Consider the following 21,128-nt stretch of genomic DNA (forward strand, 5'->3'; position numbering starts at 1 on the left):
TAGAGGTGAGGTGACCCCATGTGTGGCACTTGAAGCACTTGACATGCTTTAGCATCTCTTCTTCCTTCATCAACTTGAGCTTCTCTTTGTTTGGGCATGCATTAGCAAGATGTCCCACTTCATGGCATTTGAAGCACATGAAATGAGATAGCCTCTCATGAGCATCCTTCTTCATCTTCCTTTCTGCCTCTCATGAGCATCCTTCTTCATCTTCCTTTCTCTTCTTCTTTCGCCCTTTGTCATCTTCTTGTTGAAGCCAAGGCCTCACTTGTCACCATAGTTTCTTTGAGTCTTCAACACATGCTCCAAGGTGACTTTTGAGTTGTAACACCTCTCTAACTTGTTGCTCAATTTCTTCACTTCTCTTTTGAGCTCATTGTTCACCTTCAAAAGGTTAGTCTCACAAGACATAGAAGTAGAACAAGTATCTAATTGTGAAGAACATGGCATAGCTAATAAATCATCACAAGAGGTGGATACATGCTTCTTCCCTATATCACAAGAGTTAGTCACATGTTGCAATTGATCACTTGAATCATGTGATGAGCTCTCATTATTTTTAAGTTTCTTTGAAAATGCTTTAATGAGAGAAGCATGTTGTTCTAATAATTCTTCATGAGACACAAGAAGCTTATCATGAGTCAATTTTATCTCATCATGTGAAGATTTAAGAACATCAAGTAAGTGCTTATGATCTTCACATGAATTCTTTAGAAATAAGTTTTCATTTTCTAATTTCAATGTTTTAGCTTTCTTATTTTCTAAAGACATGGTCATGCTAGCAAGTTTATCTACAATCTCATCTTATGAATCAACATGATCAACCACATTAGCATTTTGTACCTTTGTGTCACCTTGTGACACGAAGCAATGTGGTGATGGAGAGCTTGTAGAAGCATCACTCTCATAGTCCGAGCATGAACCATCATCAACAAGTGTGCATGGGGTAGCATCATCATTTGCATCACTTATAGCATCATCATCAAAATTGTCAAGTGAACTTATGATAGAATGATCATCATCATCATCACTTGACCATGAGGTGGTGCAATCTTCCACAATCACCGAATTGTGGTCATGCTCAACACACTCATGTGCCTCCTCTTTGGGCTCATCATCATCATCGGAGACCACCCCATATTTCTTATTGAGATAAATCCAAATCTCATGGGCAGACTTCATGTCCATGATCTCACCAAATATGCTATCCTCCATAGATTGATAGAAAATGTTAGTAGCTTGGTAATCGAGATGTAGGCATTTTTTTACGCTTGGGTTGCATTCTTTCTATCAATCGCATGAGAAAAGCCCACATCTATGATCCACCACATTTGAGGAGAAATAAACTTAAAATTACAAGTCATCCCATTTCTCCAACGTGCAAAGTGTGTGAAATCAAATATGTGTGGACACTCGACATCTAGCCCATAGTTTGCCATTCTCTCTGGTCGGTGAAGACCACAAATGAGAGACCAAGCTCCGATACCACGTGTAGGGTCAAGATGGCGGACTAGAGGGGCTAAATAGTCCTTTCTAAAATTAATCACGTCGGCTAACCGAAACAAATGCAGAATTAAAACTGTCGGTCTAGCCAAGACTACACCCCTCTATCTAAGTTCACAAGCACCTTATAAAGATCCTAAAGTGGCAACAAAGGTGCCAGGCTAGCTAGTGCTTACTTATCCAATTCTAGCTTGCAAGGTCACACAAACCTATGCAACTAGTATTTCAAGCAAACTGGGGAGCACCTACACAACTAGTGATGTGAAAGCACAAAGCTCCTAAGCTCACTAGCAAAGCTCAATAACAAGGCTACACAAGCAAAATTATAGAGTGCAAATTACTTAGCTAAATAAACTAAGCAATATGACTAAAGGTTACTAAAACCAAATTAGCCACTCAAGGGAGCTACTTTTATGCTATAGAAACAAGAAGGCAACTAGCAAGATACTAAAGCTAAACTAGTCATGAGAGCAACTACATAAGCACAATGTAAATGAATGTAATATAAGCTTGTGTTTTGCGGAATGCAAACCACCGAGAAGATGATGAAGACAATGTTGACACGGTGATTTTCTCCCGAGGTTCACTTGGTTGCCAAGCTACGTCCCTATTGTGTTGAGCGCTCACTTGGTGGTTCGGTTGCTAATTAGCATCACCTGCCAAGCCCGCATGTTGGGCACTACAAGAACCTACCCCAAAAGTGAGGGTAGGTCAATGACATGCTCAACTAGAGTTGCTCTTCATGATCCCCGTGGGGTGAGCACAATCCCCCTCACAAATCCTCCTCTAGAGCACCGCACAATCTTCTCATGTGCTTCAACGAAGTCACAAGCCACCAAGCCATCTAGGAGGCGGCAACCTTCAAGAGTAACAAGCACCACCAGCTTACAACTTGATCACCTAGTGCCACTCGATGCAACCTCATGATGCAATCGCTCTAGAATTGCTCACTCACTTGATCGGATGAACACTATCAAGCTCAAGTGAGTTAGAGGGCATTTAAGCACACCTACACAAGCCACCAAGGCTTAAGGGTGCTCAGCAACCAGCCCAAGCCAGAGCTCCACCTCTATTTATAGCCCCCAAGCCAAATAGAGCCATTGGAGCAAAGCTGCTGGTTTCTGCGAGGGCACCAGACATGGCGGTGCCCCTCCCAACGGTCAAATTCCAACGGCTAGAAACTAGCCATTGGTCACCAGACAGCTAGGGGCGGTGCACCACCATAGGGCTGGTGATGACCCCCCTGCTCAACCATCAAAACAACCAGTCTTAGGAAAAATGGGGCGGTGCCACCAGACAGGGTGGCGGTGCGTGTGGTGGTGCACACCGCCGCTTCCTGTGCTAGCCCACACACCGTGCTGCTCTCGGCCATGGCCAAATGGTCACCGAACATAGGGGGCCGGTGCCACCACCAAGGTAGGGTGGTGCCACCCCAACTCCTCCTTCTTAGCCTTGTCTAGCCAGGCATTACCACAGGGGTGGCGGTGCCCCTAGGGCAACACCCCATGCCCGGTTTTGCCTCCTTTTCTTCACCTTTTCTAACACCTTTTCTATAAATGTGCTAACACCACCAAGTGTTCACCAACTTATGCATGTGTGTTAGCTTTTCACAAACATTTTCGAAAGGATTAGTCACTCAATTCACCATGCCACTTGATCGTAACACGTAGTAAAGTTAGGTCGCTCAAGTGGTACTAGATGACAGATATGCAAACAAGTTTGTCCCTCTTAATAGTACAGCCATCTATCCTAAACCCAGTCATGCACTTCTCTACATGACCTTTGACTGGTGAAATGAAATGCCCTACAAATATACCTTTGCCTTGCACATTTCATTCCATCTCCTTCGATGTCTATGCAACACATGCATCAACCAATAACCAAATGACATGATCCACTTCATATCATCATGTGACCGTATTGGTTCATCAATCTTGACTTCACTTCCCCTTCACCGTTGCCTCAGTCCATCGGCGCCAAGTTATCACTCAACTTGCCCTTCACTCTTGCAATCGATCCATCAAGCCAAGTCTTGTCTTGATCTTCTCCACCTTGATCACATAACTCAATGTCCTATCTCATATGCAATGAGCTCCTTCATCATCACATGTGTGAGCTTTGCAACATCTTTGAGCCGTCTTCACCATCATGGCATATGTTGCTCACACACAAGTACTTGTGGACTAATCACCTGTGTATCTCACTCAAATACATATTAGTCCACCTAAGGTTGTCACTCAATTATCAAAACCAAACAAGGACCTTTCATCGAGTAGGTTGAGCCACTAGGTCACGAAGGGCCATGTTAATAGGATGGTTTGTAGCTCTTGCGTGGGTACATGTGTTTGCCACGCATAGAACTAACATCCCTCGTAGCTTCATACAATTTGTGGAGCGTCCGCAACTGCCGTGAGCCAGTAAAAGCCTTGTCGAAAGAGCTTCCCAACCTACGCTCTGGGCACTACGTGATGTCCAAAGATTCCTACATGGGCCTCCCATAGGAGTCGTTGCCCTTATTCTTGTGAGATGCATCTCTAGAGAATTCCTAAGGTGCTACGCTTGTAAAGGATGTAAGCTATGATCATATAGCATTTGCAGCACCTTGCTAGGCACCACGCCTCCATTAGGTCATCAGGTAAATTCCCCACACTAAATATTCTATGAAGGGCATAGTCCAGTCTGACCTAGTGTCCGTCGCTGCTCGGTCGATCGCCATTAGGCTGGGAGGCCACGATGTCTCTGGGTTATGGTGGTGTTCAACTGGCAGGGTGCACTTCGCCATGCCAGTCATGCCCACCGTTTGGTCATGCGGCCAAAGAGCTTGCACCGACGGTTCATGCATGTCATTAACATACACTCTCGGTGGGGCAGGTCCCCGACTTGATGCGAACTTGGCCAGGGAGTCGACAGCTAGGTTGTCTCATCTAAGGATGTGGTAGAGTTCTAGCCTGTCGAATCTTTCTTCAAGTTTTCAGACCTCGTCATAGTAAGCCACCATCTTGCTATCATGACATGATGCTTCCTTCATGACCTGGCTGATGACTAACTTTGAGTCTCCTCTGATGAAGAGGCGGCGGGCACCAAGCTCAGAGGCGATTCTAAGTCCATGGATGAAGGCTTTGGATTCGGCGATGTTGTTGGTGGCCTGGAAGTGGAGTCGAATGGCGTACTCCATGCGCTCTCCTATCGAGGAGATTAGGACAACCCCAGCCTCCGTGCCTACAGCCATGAGTGATCCATCAAAATATAGTGTCTAGTATTCTTGGTAGGTCAGAGGTGGGGGCATCTATACTTCGGTCCATTCAGCGATGAAGTCCATGAGGACTTGTGACTTGATCGCTGTTCTTGGGATGTACATGATGTGGCAACCCATGAGCTTAGTTTCCCATTTGGCCACATGGCCAGAGGCATCGTAGTTCTAAACAACATCACTGAGTGGGGCGGATGCCACGACAATGATGGGGTGTCCCTCAAAGTAATGTAGCAACTTTTGTTTAGCGATGAGGATGGCATAGATAAGCTTCTGGATTTGTAGGTAATGCACCTTAGTGTCCGAGAGAACCTCATTGATGAAGTATACTAGCCTCTAGATCTTGTGGGAGTGCCCGCTCTCTTCTCACTGGATGACGAGTGCTGCGCTAACCACCTAAGTGGTCGCGGTGATGTAGAGGACGAGTGATTCTCCCTTCTCGGGCGATACTAGTGTGGGGTTGTTGCTAGGAACACTTTGAGCTTCTCGATGGCCTCCTATGCTTCAGCCATCTAGGTAAACTAATCATCCTTTGTCAGGAGCTTGTATAATGGCATGCCACGCTCCCCTAGCTAGGAGATGAAGCGGCTAAGGGAGGCCAGGCATCCCATGAGCTTTTGGACTCCTTTTAGGTTCGTGATGGGGCATGGGTTCTTGATTGTCGTAATCTTCTCTAGGTTGGCTTTGATGCCTCACTCTAAAACAATGAACCCGAGGAGCTTTCCCTTGGGGACCCTAAATATGCACTTTTTAGGGTTGAGCTTGATCCTAAATTCTCTAAGATGAGTGAAGGCGGCCTCCAGGTTGCTAACTAGCTGGTCAGCTTTTCTATACTTTATGATGATGTCATCGATGTAGACCTCTATGACGTCCCTAATGACCTCGTCGAGGCATCGGTTCATGCACCTTTGGTAGGTGGCTCCCACATTCTTGAGTCCAAAGGGCATGGTGACGTAGCAGTAGGCGCCGAATAGGGTGATGAAGGAGGTGCAAACTGGTCGGCCTCCTTCATTGCAATTTGATGGTACCCCGAATATGCGTCCAGGAAGCATAGGGTTTTGCAACCATGGTTGAGTCAACTACTTGATCGATTCATGGTAGCAGGTAGGGTACCTTTGGGCAAGCCTTGTTCAAGTTGGTGTAGTCCACACACATACTCTAGGTCCCGTTCTTCTTTCGATCCAGGACTGAGTTAGCAATCCATTCATGGTGGAAGACTTCCTTGATGAATCCTACCGCCAGGAGCCTGGCGATCTCTTCTCCAATGGCCTTTTGCCTTTCATTGTCAAAGCAGTGGAGGTGTTGTTTGACCGGTTTGGCTCCAGGCAAGATATTGAGGCTATGCTCAACAACCTGCCTCAAGATTCCTGCCATGTCAAAAGGTTTCCATGCAAAGATGTCCTAATTTCAAAGCAAAAAGTCGATGAGCTCGTGCTCTTGCCGATCGAAAAGGCCGCAACCGATTCGAACGGTTTTGCTGGTCTCTTCGAGGTCAATCTGTACCACCTTGGTGTCCTCTATGGGCTTGAAGTCTCCCATGGACTGCTTCCTCATGTTGGATTCAGGCGTGACCTCGGTTACTATAGCCTGGATAGTTCATAGGTCCGAGGCTAGGCTTGCGGGCACTACGATGTTAAGGTTTTCCTCCTTGTAGGAGTGTGCCTAGTACAAGTCGCCGCTTACTGTGATGATTCCTTAAGGGCCAGAAAGTTTAAGCTTGAGGTAAGCATAGTTAGGAACGGCCATGAATTTCATGTGGCATGGTCGGCCTAAAATGGCTTGATAAGTGCTAGGGAGGTTGATTACCTCGAAGTCGAGCATCTCTGTATGGAAGTTCAGGCGCCCTCCAAATGTAATGGGCATGGTAACTTGCCTGAGAGGAGAAGCTCGTGCTCTGGGTACAACCCCATAGATGGGGGCGCTTGTCGGCCGTATCGCTGCTTTAGAGAAGACCATAGCATCGTACGTCTGTGAGTATAGGACATCGAGTCCGCTCTCATCGTCCATCAACACTTTGGTGAGACGTGTTTCTCCGACTGTTACACTGACGACAAGGGGAAACCATCCCGACAGCTGAATGTGGTTGGCGTGATCGGACCTATCGAAGGTGATCACTGCTTCCGACCATTTCAGATAAGCCGGGATGGCTCTAGCTTGAGTTACAGTCATGTTGATCTCCCTCCCTGCTGGAGTCTTCTCTCGCTTTAACTCATCCATGGATGGCTCACCGATAAATGGTATTGGTCGTCTTGTTGTGGTAGGCTCCCTGGCATGGTTATTGAAAGCCGCTCCGCGGGTCTACCCGCCATGGGCCAGGGCATCCTAGCCTCTAGAACATAGGATCTGGTCAAGATCTTCTATGTGGGAGGGTGTTGACCTCCCCATCATGAAGAGCTCTTGGATGCGGCCACCGTGGGCCATTCTGTGAGCTTGCTCGCCGATGATGATGAGAGAGGGTGTTGGACCTCCTGTGTGGGTGGACTCTAGGATGCAGCCCCCGAGGGTAGTTCTGAGAGTGTGTCCGCCGTGGACCGCGGGGTCCAGATCTCTAGTGCAGAAGTTTGGGATGCAGCTGAAGGCAGACACGAGCGCTGGCCCTTCGATGTTGATGAACTCATAGTTTTCATGGTGGATGTGGCCACCATGGGCCATTCCATGAGCAAGACAATCGACGGTGCGAGGAGCCATCACTTTCTTCTCAACAATCGAGAGTGCGCGACTATCCCCTACCTGGTGCGCTAACTGTTGATGTTTTGTAAACTGGACTAGTAAATTTATACGATTACTATGTTGTTGTAGGAAGACAATGGTAGCATCCAAAAGACCCAAGGATTTATACTGGTTCAGGCAAGAGCCCTATGTCCAATCTCAGAGATGATCGAGTGCGTGTTCCTCGCTTGAATGCTCTAAAGTTCTTACATTAGGGGGTGTAAGAATGGTGAAAGAGGTTGGAGAGCTAGAGCTAGGAGAAGGACTGCCTAAAGGGAAGCTCCAGGAGCCCTACTACGATGGAGAATGAGTAAAAATGGTAGAGGATCATAATGTCTAGAGAGGGTGCCCTGGCTGCCCTTATATAGAGTTTTGGGCCAGAGCACATACAAAGGAGGAGGTTCTCCTGATTGAAGGGTCATGAGCCTGTGGGAGGTCCTAGCTAACTTGGCTTGCAAGCTACATCGTCTTGTGGTGCACGTCTAGATGTTGTTGTTGTCGTCACGGTCCTATGGCCATGTTGCGGCACTATAGGCACGACGAAGGTTCGCTAGCCATCCTGTGTGACATGGTCTCTACCATGGTCTTTGTCATTGCCTCATGGTTTCCTAGGGGTCATATAGGAGTTGGTAGCCGCCCCTAGGTCGTCGGTTGCCTTGTTGGCCGGAGGAGCTGAGGGCCACGATCCCGATCGTTGGGGTCATGGCTTTCACCAGTCTGGATGGCCTCTAAGTTAAGGCCTTCATCGTGGATCCCATCCCATAGTTTGTGGAATCATACATGCGTCTTGTTAGGCCATATTTGGCTAGTGGTCATCGTACCAGTCGTCTTGTCGGGCCATATTTGGCCTACATGGCGTAGGGATGGCATCTGATTGGACCGAGGTGACTGCTGTCCCCTCGGTCCTTGTGGGGTTAGTGTAGCATGCCTATTCTTATCAGAGTAGGCATGCTTGCCTAGGCCTAACCTCTCCCTGTTCCCTCTAGGGGTCGTGACAGGGGAGAGATCATGCGCCTTGCGAGCGTCGTGCGGCTAAGGCGGGAGGAAGGGGTCATGGCTGACCCCGGCCTTAGCGGCTGGCCTGGTTGGCTTAGCTTAACTAGGCCTCGGTCGTTCGGGCCTTCGCTAGCTGACATCTTGTGGGCCATGTGTGTGGCAGAACCTCCTAAATTATAGGGCCCACATGCACTTGTCACTGTTCAACGACCTTTGACATCCATGCACATGTTCCTGGTAACTTAAGAAGTCTGTCAGGTGTCCTCGTGGAACCCCGAATCATCCACGATTTTCGAGCAGGATCACATTACAGAGTCATTGTAGTATTACAACATTTATTCAAATATATACATTAGAGTAAAAACAGTGGAAGACTTACAATAACATAGTTTACAAACCATTTGTTTCAAACCATACAACTAAGTTCGATACTTATTACAAACCAAAGTAGTGGAGTGGCATTATAACAATATACAAAACATACAATTAAACTACCCTGCCCAAGGGCCACACATTTACTTCTCATCGTCAGATCGAACAATAGTCATGCAGCATGATCCAAAACAGATTTGCTCATGAGGCTCACCTGCAACAAGGGTCAACAAACCCTAAGTACAAAAGTACTCAACAAGACTTAACCGAGATAAGAACTGATAAACTCAGAAATGCAGGCTCAGGGATTCAAGGTATAGATTTAGCAATAATCAAAGTTATTTTACGTAAAAGCTTTTTAACAAAATTCTTTAATTCGACATTTAAAACTTCATAAAATCATATACAAAGATGACACGATCCGTATTGAGATCATGAAACTTCATATCCAATGCCTTCTCAAATTTCAGTTATTAAACTACGATGATGAACAGAGAAGTGAGTCTCCATAACCGAGGAGCAACGACGATTCGAACCGATTATAACCCAGCTGGGGATTCCAAACCACACGACATATGCAGGTCCCCGACCTACATATACCAACCTATTCTTGGATCCTCTAAACAAGAATGGGTTCACGTCACCCGAGAATACAGTACTCCACCAATCCAGCCCATTGCCACATGGGTACATGCTATTCCCGCCATCTCTCCACTCCCAGTGCGTGAGTAGCCATTCTCGTAATAGAATAGCCAAGTTAAGGCTTACCAAAGTATGTGGTTAGTACTACAAAGTCTCACCGCACATAGTTCAACAACGGTACGGACCTTAACCGACACAGACAGAAAGAACCCGCTCACAAGACCTCCATGTCTTGTGGCTCACACACACCGAGTCCGCCCGGTCTAGATTTATTACTTCCTATGCTCATATCACACGATAACATAAGTAACCAAAGATCCATTTAAAACCTGCAGGTGACAGGTAATCACCCGACTTTGACTTGTCTAAGCATGACTAAGCATAACTAGACATTTACGACGTAAAACGGGTAACAAGGTAGGTATGGGAAAACAATGTTGGTAATGCACCAATTAGGCTTTTACTTAACTCCTAATCACTTAATGCAGTACAGAAAAGCAAAAGCAAAATTAATTTGTAAAACACAAGGTAGGGTTGTATGCATCCGGGGCTTGCCTTCGTTGACGGAAAAGTCCGGTTCCTGTGACGTTCCACAAGTATTCGATCCGACCTCAATAGACGGATTACCCTCCTCCACAACTTGATTAACTATCACGTGTTCACCTTTGTTCACTACACATAGTAACAATGCCATGTTTAACATGATGCTCGATGATGGATGCAAAAGTTAACAACTGGAATACAACTTTCATTCGCGGTACAGTTACAAGTCAAACTAACTAAACCTTTCCGGAATACTAACATCAATTGCCAAAGATCATTACCAACTAATAACCCAAGGACATCACTCAATCAAAAATTCAAACAAAACCTAAATCACTAAAAGTTACTATTTGCTTTTATGAATTAATTAATTAATTAAGAATTATGAAATAAATCAACTTATTCTAATTGAGCTCAAAATTTTAGTAAAGGTTCATCACATGATAAGTAAGTGGCAAAATAAATTTCATAATTTTTGGACAATTAAATAAGCTTAGAAAAATCATGGAAATCTATATATTAATAAATTGAGCAATTTTCATTATATTCAAAAAGTACTGTAAATCAATATTTCATATTTTTCCTAAATAATATTCATCACAGAGAGGTCACACAAAATTTTTCATAATTTTTGGAGCTCTAAATAAATCTACACAAAAATAACAAAAATAGACACTATTCATTCATTCCTAAAAATAAAAAAATCCATTTTTGAACTACAGTCACTGACATCCCGACCCCACCCGTCATCGTCTACCTCCCGCCTTGACCACGACGGCGACGGCGCTGACCGACAAAAACCCACCACCGGTGAGACCAACGGCGAAGGCAATTGCACTAACATGCTCCCCACGACTCCACGCATCAACTGACGTCCTTAGTTGCATCGATTGCGGCACAAAATGAGCAGGCACCGGCCATGGTGGACACGTCGGCATGGCGGCGCTACACCGGCAAAACAAGGCTGGTAGCGATTAAACAACTGGCCTAGGAAGACTCAGGAGCTCACCCCGATCATGTTGGAGTCGATGACCGAGCCGGAGGATCAACGGAGAGGAAGATCAACAATCACAGCAGCTGCGGCGAAGCGAGCAACGTCGACGGCGAAGTCCCGGTGGCTGTGGTGGACAATTTGATCAAGCATCAAGGTACAAAGCACCACGGCATCGTGGCGAAACTGAATCATGGCTCGGCAAGGACAGAGACTCACCGCAGCACGCTGGCCACGGCGACGCGCACACCACGGGGGTGCTGCCGGCCACGAAGAAGAAGAGCGTGCCCAGCGAGTTCCCGGCGAAGTCAAGCGACAAAAGCAGGTTGGTTGGGTGCGCAAGTAGCAGGCGGAGCTGTGACAAGCTTTATAGCGGCTGGAGTGCGCTAAAGCGACGGTGAGAGCTCGCCAGAGTTATGGCGGTGGCGACGGCAAAAGCAGAGGAGAAGAAAGAGCGGCGGCAACGGCGACTCAGGTTAAATAGCGCGGCTTAGAAGCAAAAGGAAGCTGCGCTGTGGCCTTCACCGCGCCAGTGCGACGCCAAAGACGGCCACGACCGCGCCTGGAAGCAAACTCAAAAAATTACAGATTTGCCATTCATTTTAAATTCCACCTATGATAGAAGGCCGCCGATGATGTAGCAAGAGCGGCGGCCAATGTTCACCTTAATTATAGATTTGCCATTCATTTTAAATTCCAAATTACTCCCAAATTTGTATAACAACTCAAAAATCTCCAAAAATAAAAATTGTTCAAAATTCAAAGTTCTACAACTTTGCTTTTATAACCACCCCCTAATTCGGTGTACATTTTGAAATGCAAATTTGAATTCAAATAGTGGACATTTAAAGAATTTCGCCTTTTCAATTTACTTCAAATTTTTCATAACAACTTTGAAAACTCCAAAAACAAACTTTGTACAACTCAACAAGCTCTACACTTTTGCTTTTGGGCTCAAACCCAAAATATGCTTAGATTTTGAAGTGAGTTTTCAGGGTAGGATTTAAATGCTGAAAATCAGGGTTTTCTAGAAAATTCAAATCCAAACCAAATTTTGAACTTGATTCAAACAATTCAATTCAACACTCATAACATAAATGTAAACTTGTTTTAGTGAATGCATATCAAAGTTTGCAATATGACCAATGCCTTGCAATGCATATGATGACATGTCCTGTTTTTAGTATTTAAACACCCGGGGTGTTACAACGTGGCTTGCTAACTAATCGATGAATTGAGGCACCCCGGGGTTATGACCCTGACACCGCCTCAAAAAAATCTCCCACTTTGCCTTGCGCGCTCGCCGCAAGCTTCGCTCCCCATCCACCGCTTCCAACGGCGACCACCTCCGCCCCGGAGCCCTCACCCGCCTCTACGACGCCAGGCTTCGCTGCTAGAGTCGCGCCTCACTCACGCCCCTACTCTCATCACCAGCGACGGCGCCCTCCTCTTCACCTCGTCCTACGGCTGGAGACGATGAGGGCATCGTGGTTGTGCCGTAGTTCGCACCCGTCTCGACGCTGCGCCTCGGTGCCCTCCCCCACCCCCACCCCCCGCGGTGGAAGAATCTCACAGTGGCCAAGTCCATGGTGCTCTTCGCTCTGCCGCCTCCTAGCCCTGATCTACCCATCGAGGCGGTTATCGAGTTCCTCAACGCGCCTGACATGGTGGTCGCCGCCCACTAGAGTGTCGCGTCTGACATGTTGCAAGCATATGTTTCAAGTGTTTCATATGTTTCAGAGGTATGTTGCTAGTGTTTCATATGGATGTTGCAAAAGTAGATCAGGATGTTACATATGTTGCAATGGCTATATACGTATGTTGCAAATGTCTATTCCAAATGTTTTATCTGTCTTTTCCGACGTAATTTGTAAGTGTGTTTATCTGGACGTTGCATATGTTTCACACATATGTTACAAGTGTTTCATCTGGAGATTGCATATGCTTGCAATGACTTTCAAGTATTTTTCAGGTGTTTTGCAAGTGTTTCAGATGTATGTTGCAAGCGTTTCATCTGTTCTGGGCGTATGTTGCAAGCGTTTCATCTGGATGATGCAAAAGTAGACGAGTATTGCACATGTTGCAATGCGCGTGAGAAGTTACATCCAAATAAACACAATATAGGATGAATATGCTTGCAATGGCTTTCAAGTGTTTTCTAGGTGTTTTGCAATTGTTTCAGACGTATGTTTCAAGTGTTTCATCTGTTTTGGACGTATGTTGCAAGCGTTTTATCTGGATGATGCAAAAGTATATCGAGTGTTGCACATGTTGCAATGCACGTGAGAAGCAGATGGGGCGCGCGAAACGCAGGCACGGGCGGGGGAGTGCAGGCGTGAGCGCGGGTGTGGAGTGCGCAGGCGCGCATAGAGGAAACAGAGTGCAGGCGCGGGCGTCTGTCTGGGCGTCTGGGTGCTAGCAATACCGTTCCTCTAAATCGTCACGCATGTGGGGGAGCATTTGTCATCTACCGGAAAAAAAACAAGGAAAGAACATGAAGCAAAAAATCATATGGAATGAATAGTAATTTGAAAAGAGCATATAGAATGCTTGGTAGTTAGAGGCTATAGAGTATCTGTGTGGTTATTATGTTAGAAAATAATCAAAGAAAGACAATAAATAATTTTCTTAGCATTGGCTTTTTAATTAATCACGAACATCACTTTATATCTTATAATACTCTAGGCCATGCATGAACATATATGAATTAATGGACTAGAGTATATATATACACAATATAATTAATGATCTCGACACAATCTAGGTTCGTGTTAACTAACTTTAAACTAATTAGCTTACCGTAAACAAAAATATACGAAAGAAACTAAGTTATGATGATAATCATCAACATTTACACGGCAATATATACCATGACACGAGAAGGGTCCATTTCATCAATTCCCGCTATAACTGCACGAAGTAGGCATAATAGCTCAAAGCCAAATCTTAGATTTGCGTTGCGAGCAGTAGGTGATTAAATTATCAAACAGATGGAGGCCTTATGGGCTATATGTATCGGAGCAGCTTTCCCCTTTTTCATCGCAGAACCACCTGCTCGGTAGGTTTTTTATTCAACCAATTTTGAGCGAGGAACGAAATGGATGGACTCGTTGCCATTGGTTACATCACCCACACCACACTTTGAGAGATTTGGAGTCCAAACCATGCATGCATAATATAGCATATGTTACCTATGCATCACCCAATCTAAACTTGCGTTGCGTGCCCTGATCTGATGGGTCACTATAGGTATCAGCAGGTGGCCTGCACGGTGAGCTTGCCTGACTCGCACCCTGGGCCGGCGAACGCGGGCGTGTACTTGACCGTGCACGACTCCCTGCCGACGCACGCGTCCGTGAACGCCTTGAGCGCGGCCTTGGACTCGCAGCCGCCCTGGTAGGCGCCGCATCGGCCCCGGGTGACGCCGAAGCTGGCCACGTCGACGCTGGCGACGACGCGCCCGCCGCCGCCGCACGACAGCGTGACGTCGTCCCCGACCTCGGCGGCCGCCACGCACACGGGTCCCACGGCGACGGTGTGGAACGCGGCGAGCGCCGGGTCGCCGCCGGCCTCCTCGAAGAGCACCAGCGTGTTGGGCTCGCCGGCGCGGAGGAAGGAGCGGGGCACGTGGTAGAACCGCTGCGACGGCTCGCCGCACCCCGTCAGGCACCGGATGCCTTCGCCCTCGGCTTTGAACTTGCCACGGTAGTCGCAGACGTGGCACCCGCCCATCTCCGCGGCGGTGTACGACGGCCAGTAGCGGCCCAGGCTGTTGCCGTTCACCCACGCCGCGCCCTTGTTCAGGCCCAGCAGGTCCACCACCACGGCGTCCTCGCCCGCGGGAGCCGCGAAGGTGGTCTTGTACCACGTGAAGGGCCGGTTCACGGGGATGCTGCCGTTGTGGCTCCACCACTTGGAGTTGGAGCCGGGCTTGTCCAGGTGGATTTGCCTGTGCTCACCGGCCAACCCAGACTGCACACGACACCGATCAAAGACATGTTATGTTCATTCATGCTTACACGATCGATCGGATGGCTTCCATTCATACATACCTTGTAAGACCAAGAGCTATTTGTAAGATCAATGGCGGTGCCGTTTGCCCCCAAAAGCTTTACCGGTCCTCCGACGATGCCCGCCGGCACAAGCTCAAACAATGGTCCGTAGTTCTGTTTTCATCACAAAATTAAGTAATACCTGTAACTTTCTTGAGACATAGAGAAATCAGAAATGGTGGACAACGATTTTGGGTACGTACCTTGAGGCCGACGGTGCCGCTGAGGAGAGAAACGTAGTTTTTCCCGGACTGGAGCTTCACCGGAGACTGGAGCTGGAAGACGAACGCTCCGTTGGCCGAGTGGTTTTGCCCTGCCAAATAAATTGCCCTCAAACTTTAGCACTGCCAGCTGACCGATGCAGGCAGCTCAAAGTTGCAGAAGAAGCTGCAAACATACTGATCGATGACCAAGTTTCACAGTAGGAGCAATCGGTGTACTACTACTCACCGACAAGCTTTCCGTTGACAAAAGCGTACATCTCATGGCCAGTTGTGTTCACGTACAGCGTGTAACTCCCCTCACCCTTGTGCTCAAGGCTGTAATTTATGTATTTATTTATTTATCAGAAATTAATGCCACAGTTTAATTTCCATCAGTCGGCCGCCGAGTGAAAAAACAAATTGATACTACTTTTTGTTGAGTAAGTACCTTGTCCTGTACCACAAGTAGTCGCTCTGATCAGTGGATGTGGCGATCTGCTCCAAGAGCCCGGTCTGCCTGAAGCTGCCATGGTCGTCCGTCATGAAGGGCTTGAGGTTCTCAGGCATCCACGACCATCTCAGGGCCTCCGGCTCCTTCTCCACCGAGTTGGCCTTCTTCACCATCACCGATGTCTGCACCTTGATCTAACGGTACCATTCATCATTTCACAAACGCAAACTCAAATCACTAACTGAAAGCGAATTGATTAATGGGCATATATATGCAGTCAAATTAATTATATTGCATAAACAAAAAAAGAACCTTTGCCGTGTTGTAGGCAACATTCTTGCAGTCCGGCAAGATGCTGACGGACCATGCCGGAACGAGGTGAGTTCCGGCGAGGGTAACGTTCACATCCCTGTCATCGAACTGGTTGTTGATGAAGCAAACTGACGAACCGCCATAGGTGTACTTGGTGACCTGAATGATTGTTTGTTCAAAATGATCGTCTCGTCAGTCGTCATTACATAAGTCGGAAGAAGACAAAAGACGGATGCCGTGAAACGAAACGTACAGTGACATTCTTGCCATAACTTGTGTCATTGTACTCCCCATGGACAAGGATTTTCTCCATGGACTTGAGCAAGTTGTGGAGATCCTTCAGGTGCCCGTATTTGGGCTGCCTAATGTTACCTAACAATATCATGGATATGTACACATGAAAACACATTTCGAAATTAATACAACTCAGGAGTATTACTACAAAGAATGATCCTCTGTACTAGCTAGATAAACCTACCATACTCGTCCAAAGGCGCATCGTAGTCATAGCTTGTTGTGATGTAAGGGCCACCAGAAGTGCGTCCGAAATTGGTTCCTCCATGGTACTAATTATCACCACCACGATATGAATTCAGGAGACGATATTTGTGCAAGTGCAATTCATGTGGTAATTAAGAAAGAAAAGAAAAACTATCACCATGTAGTAGTTATGGACCGATCCACGCTTCTGGAAGAACATGGCGACTGCGAAAGCAATGTCCTCAGCAGTTCTATGGAAATCCGGCTTATCCCAAGCTTTGAACCTATTGGAAATTTTTGCAATATCAAGAAATTGTTACTGCTCCAAGTTACTGGAAAACTTTTTAGGAAGAAACAATACCACATTGCTAGTACAAGAGAAAAAGAAAAACAGAGTTAATTACCAGCCAGTCCAGTTTTCTGTCCATATCTTGGGAATGCCGGTCCTGTTCGGGAACCAATCGTGGCAATAGAAACCATTGCAGGTGTTGATCTGGTAAGAAGCAGACGCCATTAGCTCAGAATACGAAACATTACTATATACTGTCTGTGTTAAAACATTTGATCATCATGAACTACTACGGTTGGGGTGCTTACCACGTTGTGTGGCACATCGTTGTCCTGCTGGCACATGATCCAGGGGACACCAACCTTTTGCTTATTAGCCATGTCGGCACACCAGTGGATGTATTGCGAGGCAGACTGGTTATTCTTCAGTTGTCCCATGATGTTTCCATACTCGTTCTCGATCTAGATAGGCAAGCGACATTAACACATTTGATTTAGCAAGTAGATAGATTAATATTGAATTGTTTTATCAGATATATTAGTTCATCACAATACAAGAGCGTGAGACCTGAGCAAGGATGATTGGGCCTCCCTGTCCTGCGAACATGTTGGCTTCCTTCATCTTGTTGACAATGAGGGTGGTGAAGGTCTCCATCTCACGCTGCCATGCATATACAAGAAACCGAAAAACGATTTACTGTTGAAGTTCAATTTATACTATGTTTGCAAATCAATCTCGTGCTTGATTGAGATGCTACATGTATCTTTTTAATTAGTTACCTCAAAGGGGTCATTGTGCAACCTGAACTGCATTCCGGGGATGTCACGCAGCCATGCAGGAAGGCCTCTGCAACAGCAGAGAAAGATAATTAAAACAGGGAAAAGAAATATATGCCACATGTAGTGGTACTAATTATCATTAATTTCTCGAGAAGTAAAGATGAGAAATAATTAATGAGATTTGTACCCATAGTTCCATTCCCCACAGATGTAGGGACCAATGCGAAGAATAGCGTGCATTCCAGCGTTCTGAATCTCTTTGAAGAACCTGACGATGTCGTAGTTTCCCTCAAAGTTGTACTGCAAGTTATTAAAAGAAAATGCAGATATATAAACACACAGAAAAACCTCAGTATAGTAAATTTATGAATGAAAGGATGGATGTGATTATATATGTCATGGATGGATCATTATATATACTTTTTATACCTGGCGGCGGCGCGGCTCATGGCCGTTCCAGAAGACGTACGTTTCGATGGTGTTGAGGCCGCCTTCCTTAGCCTTGTTGATGAGATCGGGCCACATCTGCATTATTGCCAATTTGCCATTGCCATTGCCATTGCCATTGCACGCGCCGTGCGTGTGCCGCCCGCCGGCCAAACCACAATAGCATCGATCATCAGTTAATTAATAAAGAGTCACATCCAGCAAGGAAAGATTCGATCGACAAATGATATGCATGCACTGCACGCATGCAGTGTGGCAAGCCAAGTTAATTGCTGAGATCGACGACGATGGATCTCGATCACTCACCTGTGGCGTGCTCCTGGGGTAATGGATGGACCCCGATAGGATGATGCGGCGCTGGCCGTCGATGACCACCGCACGGTCGTTGTAGGCGACGGTGGTTGCGCTCGCGACCGCCGCGGCGGCGGCGGCGAGCGCCGTCAGCAGGAGGAAGGGCAGCGCGACTGGCGCGGCGGCCATTGTGGAACCACGAACCAGTAGCTATATAGCTAGCTAGCAGAGAAGCCTGCTGCTGCAGAGGAACGGAACGGAACGGGGAGAGAATGAAAGATAGTCGAGCGAGCTACGGGTCGATATTTGTAGTTGTAGGGGGCGATCGCCGGCCGGTGCGGCGGGATAAGGCCGGCTGCATGAATGCATGCATGCTTATTTGTTCCGATAATATCTGATTCTTACTATTTATTAGCTTCATTTTTTGAATGGATAGGCTAGGCTAGCTAAGTGAGGACGTCTTGCATCGGAGTGTGATCATTTTCAACCACCTGCATCCTAATTAATCGCATCGCGTGCTCAACAAAACAACTAACCGCCCCGGAATGAGTGGTCTCATCTGGACTAGCGCATTCTGTTTGCAAACGAAACAAACACTTAATTGCTCACGGTGGCTAGCTACATCTACACGTATGTGCTCATTTTGTTCTCTCTTTGCACAAGATGTTATTAGTAATACCTAATTAAACGGTCCATCAGCATGTTCGTTTGGCTGTGGCTTGTCGTAAACGATCATAAATTTCTAGCCGGAACAGTATTTTTCTCTCACACAAACTAGCCAGCAGTACTTTTTCACGAACCAGCAACGATACGAACCAGCCAAACGAACAGGCTGCATACTTGATGCTCTCGCAGTCTCACTCACCGCGCTTGCATGCATTTCTAAGATATATATATATATATATATATATATATATATATATATATATATATATATATATATATATATATATATATATATATATATATATATATATATATATATATATGCGGAGTACTGATAGAGACCCGGCCTGTGTATTTTCTAGGATTGTGTGCTAGCTAAGCAAGTGGACTAGGAAGCAAATTCTGCTTTCTATCGACAAAAGTGGGAAAACAACAATTTTAATCACTTTATAAATTCTATTTGGAGTCGCGCATTTGATTTTAGCTTGCAAACACGGCCATCTCCTTGCTAGCTTGTAGACCTGGCTTTCCTGTCGTCTTTCAACTTGCATGTAGGTGTTCTTGCTGACGTGTCGGTCGTTGCAAATCAACTTCATTTGATGACTTATGTATATATGAACCTGATAATATAATTCGTGTAGTACCAACATATATTATACATATGATTGCATAATGTGTGTTAGAAAGTTCCTTTATCTTAACTGGTGTTAGAAATACGGCACTACCAGAGTACAAACTTTTACGTGACGGTCAAAAACCGTCAAGAAAGCCCCCAAAACGGAATTAGATTGCTGACAGTCAGCCATCTTGAATTGGCCGACAGGACCAGCTTATCTGAAATAACCGCTTGTTCGTGACGGCTAGCCAACATGATACCATTCTTGACGCCTTTAACTACTGTCAGAAATATAAAACCAACAGAAATGTCATTTATATCTTCTAACTTGGACATCGACAGAAATACCAGGTTGGCTAACTACAAACAACAACATGGTCGACAACTTTACAATATTCAGATGCATGTTGATGCAATTCTGGCATGCATATCAATATCCATACCTAGGACACATGTTACATGCCACATGCAACAATTTATTCATCACAAATTGGCTACATTTTATTCATCACAAATTCAAATGGCATCCTACACAGCATATCTAACAAGCATGTTCATCACAACACTAGTGCTAATAGGACCAGCAGGTGTAAACTCTACACAAACAGCAATGGAATGAAGACAAATTTCACTCCTGAGTCACCACTTACAAGTGCTGGAATGTTAGAGCCATTAATTGGCTTCAATCAAAAAACAATAACAACAGAACATATGTTTCATGTTGTATTTCCTATGAAATAAAATCTTCTCTTTTCTACACTGAAATCAACAATTAAATACAACAACCATTCCTTATCTATAAAAATCATACTGTGGGGATCCCCCACGGTCTTTTGCTGTCAAAAACAAAAACATTCCTTATCTAACTAAAAACAACACTAGGGAAACCTTCACATTGCAACTGACATTGGCGATGTGGTTCCCCTCTTCATCACCAATCTTTCTTGGCTGCAAAACATGTGCCACAACAACCACGAGATTTCGTAATACTTATGATAGACAAAATCATTTACAACTATCCCTTTAAAGATTTTTATAGGTCTATTTGGTATAGTTTATAAACCGCTTATGGCCAAAATAAACTGAAACTAAAAGCCAAATGTTACGTTTTTTGCAGTTTTTTTTGGCCATGCTTCTCCCCGCAACCTCATATGTACTAATAGCAACTCTAACAGCTTGGCTAAAACTAATAGTCAAATTCCATTGTTTAGGCATTTTGTGAAATAGAAAACTCCTTAAAAAAGAAGAGGCCTACAACCGTCTTGCTATTTTACAAAGTCAGATAGCAAGCACTCGTGGTTGGCTATATATGGCCACCAAAAATCAAGTGATAGCCAGCTTCCTATTTTACAAAGTCAGGTAGCACGTCTGTTGAAACTTACTTTTTGCTATACAAATTCTAAAATAGCCTCCATAAGTCAACAATAAGAATAGCCAAGCTGTTGGAGTTGCTCTAAAAAGTATAAATTAGATTGGACCAGCTTATCTTAAAAGTGATTTTTCTTTGTTTGTACAACTTCTTAAGGAAACAAAGAA

The 21,128-nt window shown here is 45.6% G+C and overlaps 1 protein-coding gene across 1 annotated transcript; it reads right to left on the reverse strand.

The window, feature by feature from the left end:
- Positions 1-13,751: 13,751 nt before the first annotated feature.
- On the reverse strand, positions 13,752-18,567 carry LOC136456087 (beta-galactosidase 1-like). Its single transcript, XM_066455848.1, has 16 exons — positions 18,326-18,567; positions 18,002-18,097; positions 17,760-17,872; positions 17,573-17,639; positions 17,361-17,453; positions 17,102-17,254; positions 16,909-16,997; positions 16,683-16,788; positions 16,503-16,590; positions 16,278-16,396; positions 16,025-16,183; positions 15,710-15,906; positions 15,509-15,597; positions 15,262-15,371; positions 15,059-15,172; positions 13,752-14,978 (listed from the first exon to the last, which is right to left on the reverse strand). The coding sequence occupies exons 1-16, from the start codon at positions 18,497-18,499 to the stop codon at positions 14,259-14,261; spliced, it is 2,487 nt and encodes an 828-aa protein (XP_066311945.1). The 5' UTR covers positions 18,500-18,567; the 3' UTR covers positions 13,752-14,258.
- Positions 18,568-21,128: the final 2,561 nt, after the last annotated feature.

Source organism: Miscanthus floridulus, chromosome 6, assembly GCF_019320115.1.
Source record: "Miscanthus floridulus cultivar M001 chromosome 6, ASM1932011v1, whole genome shotgun sequence".
Lineage (NCBI taxonomy): Eukaryota > Viridiplantae > Streptophyta > Magnoliopsida > Poales > Poaceae > Miscanthus > Miscanthus floridulus.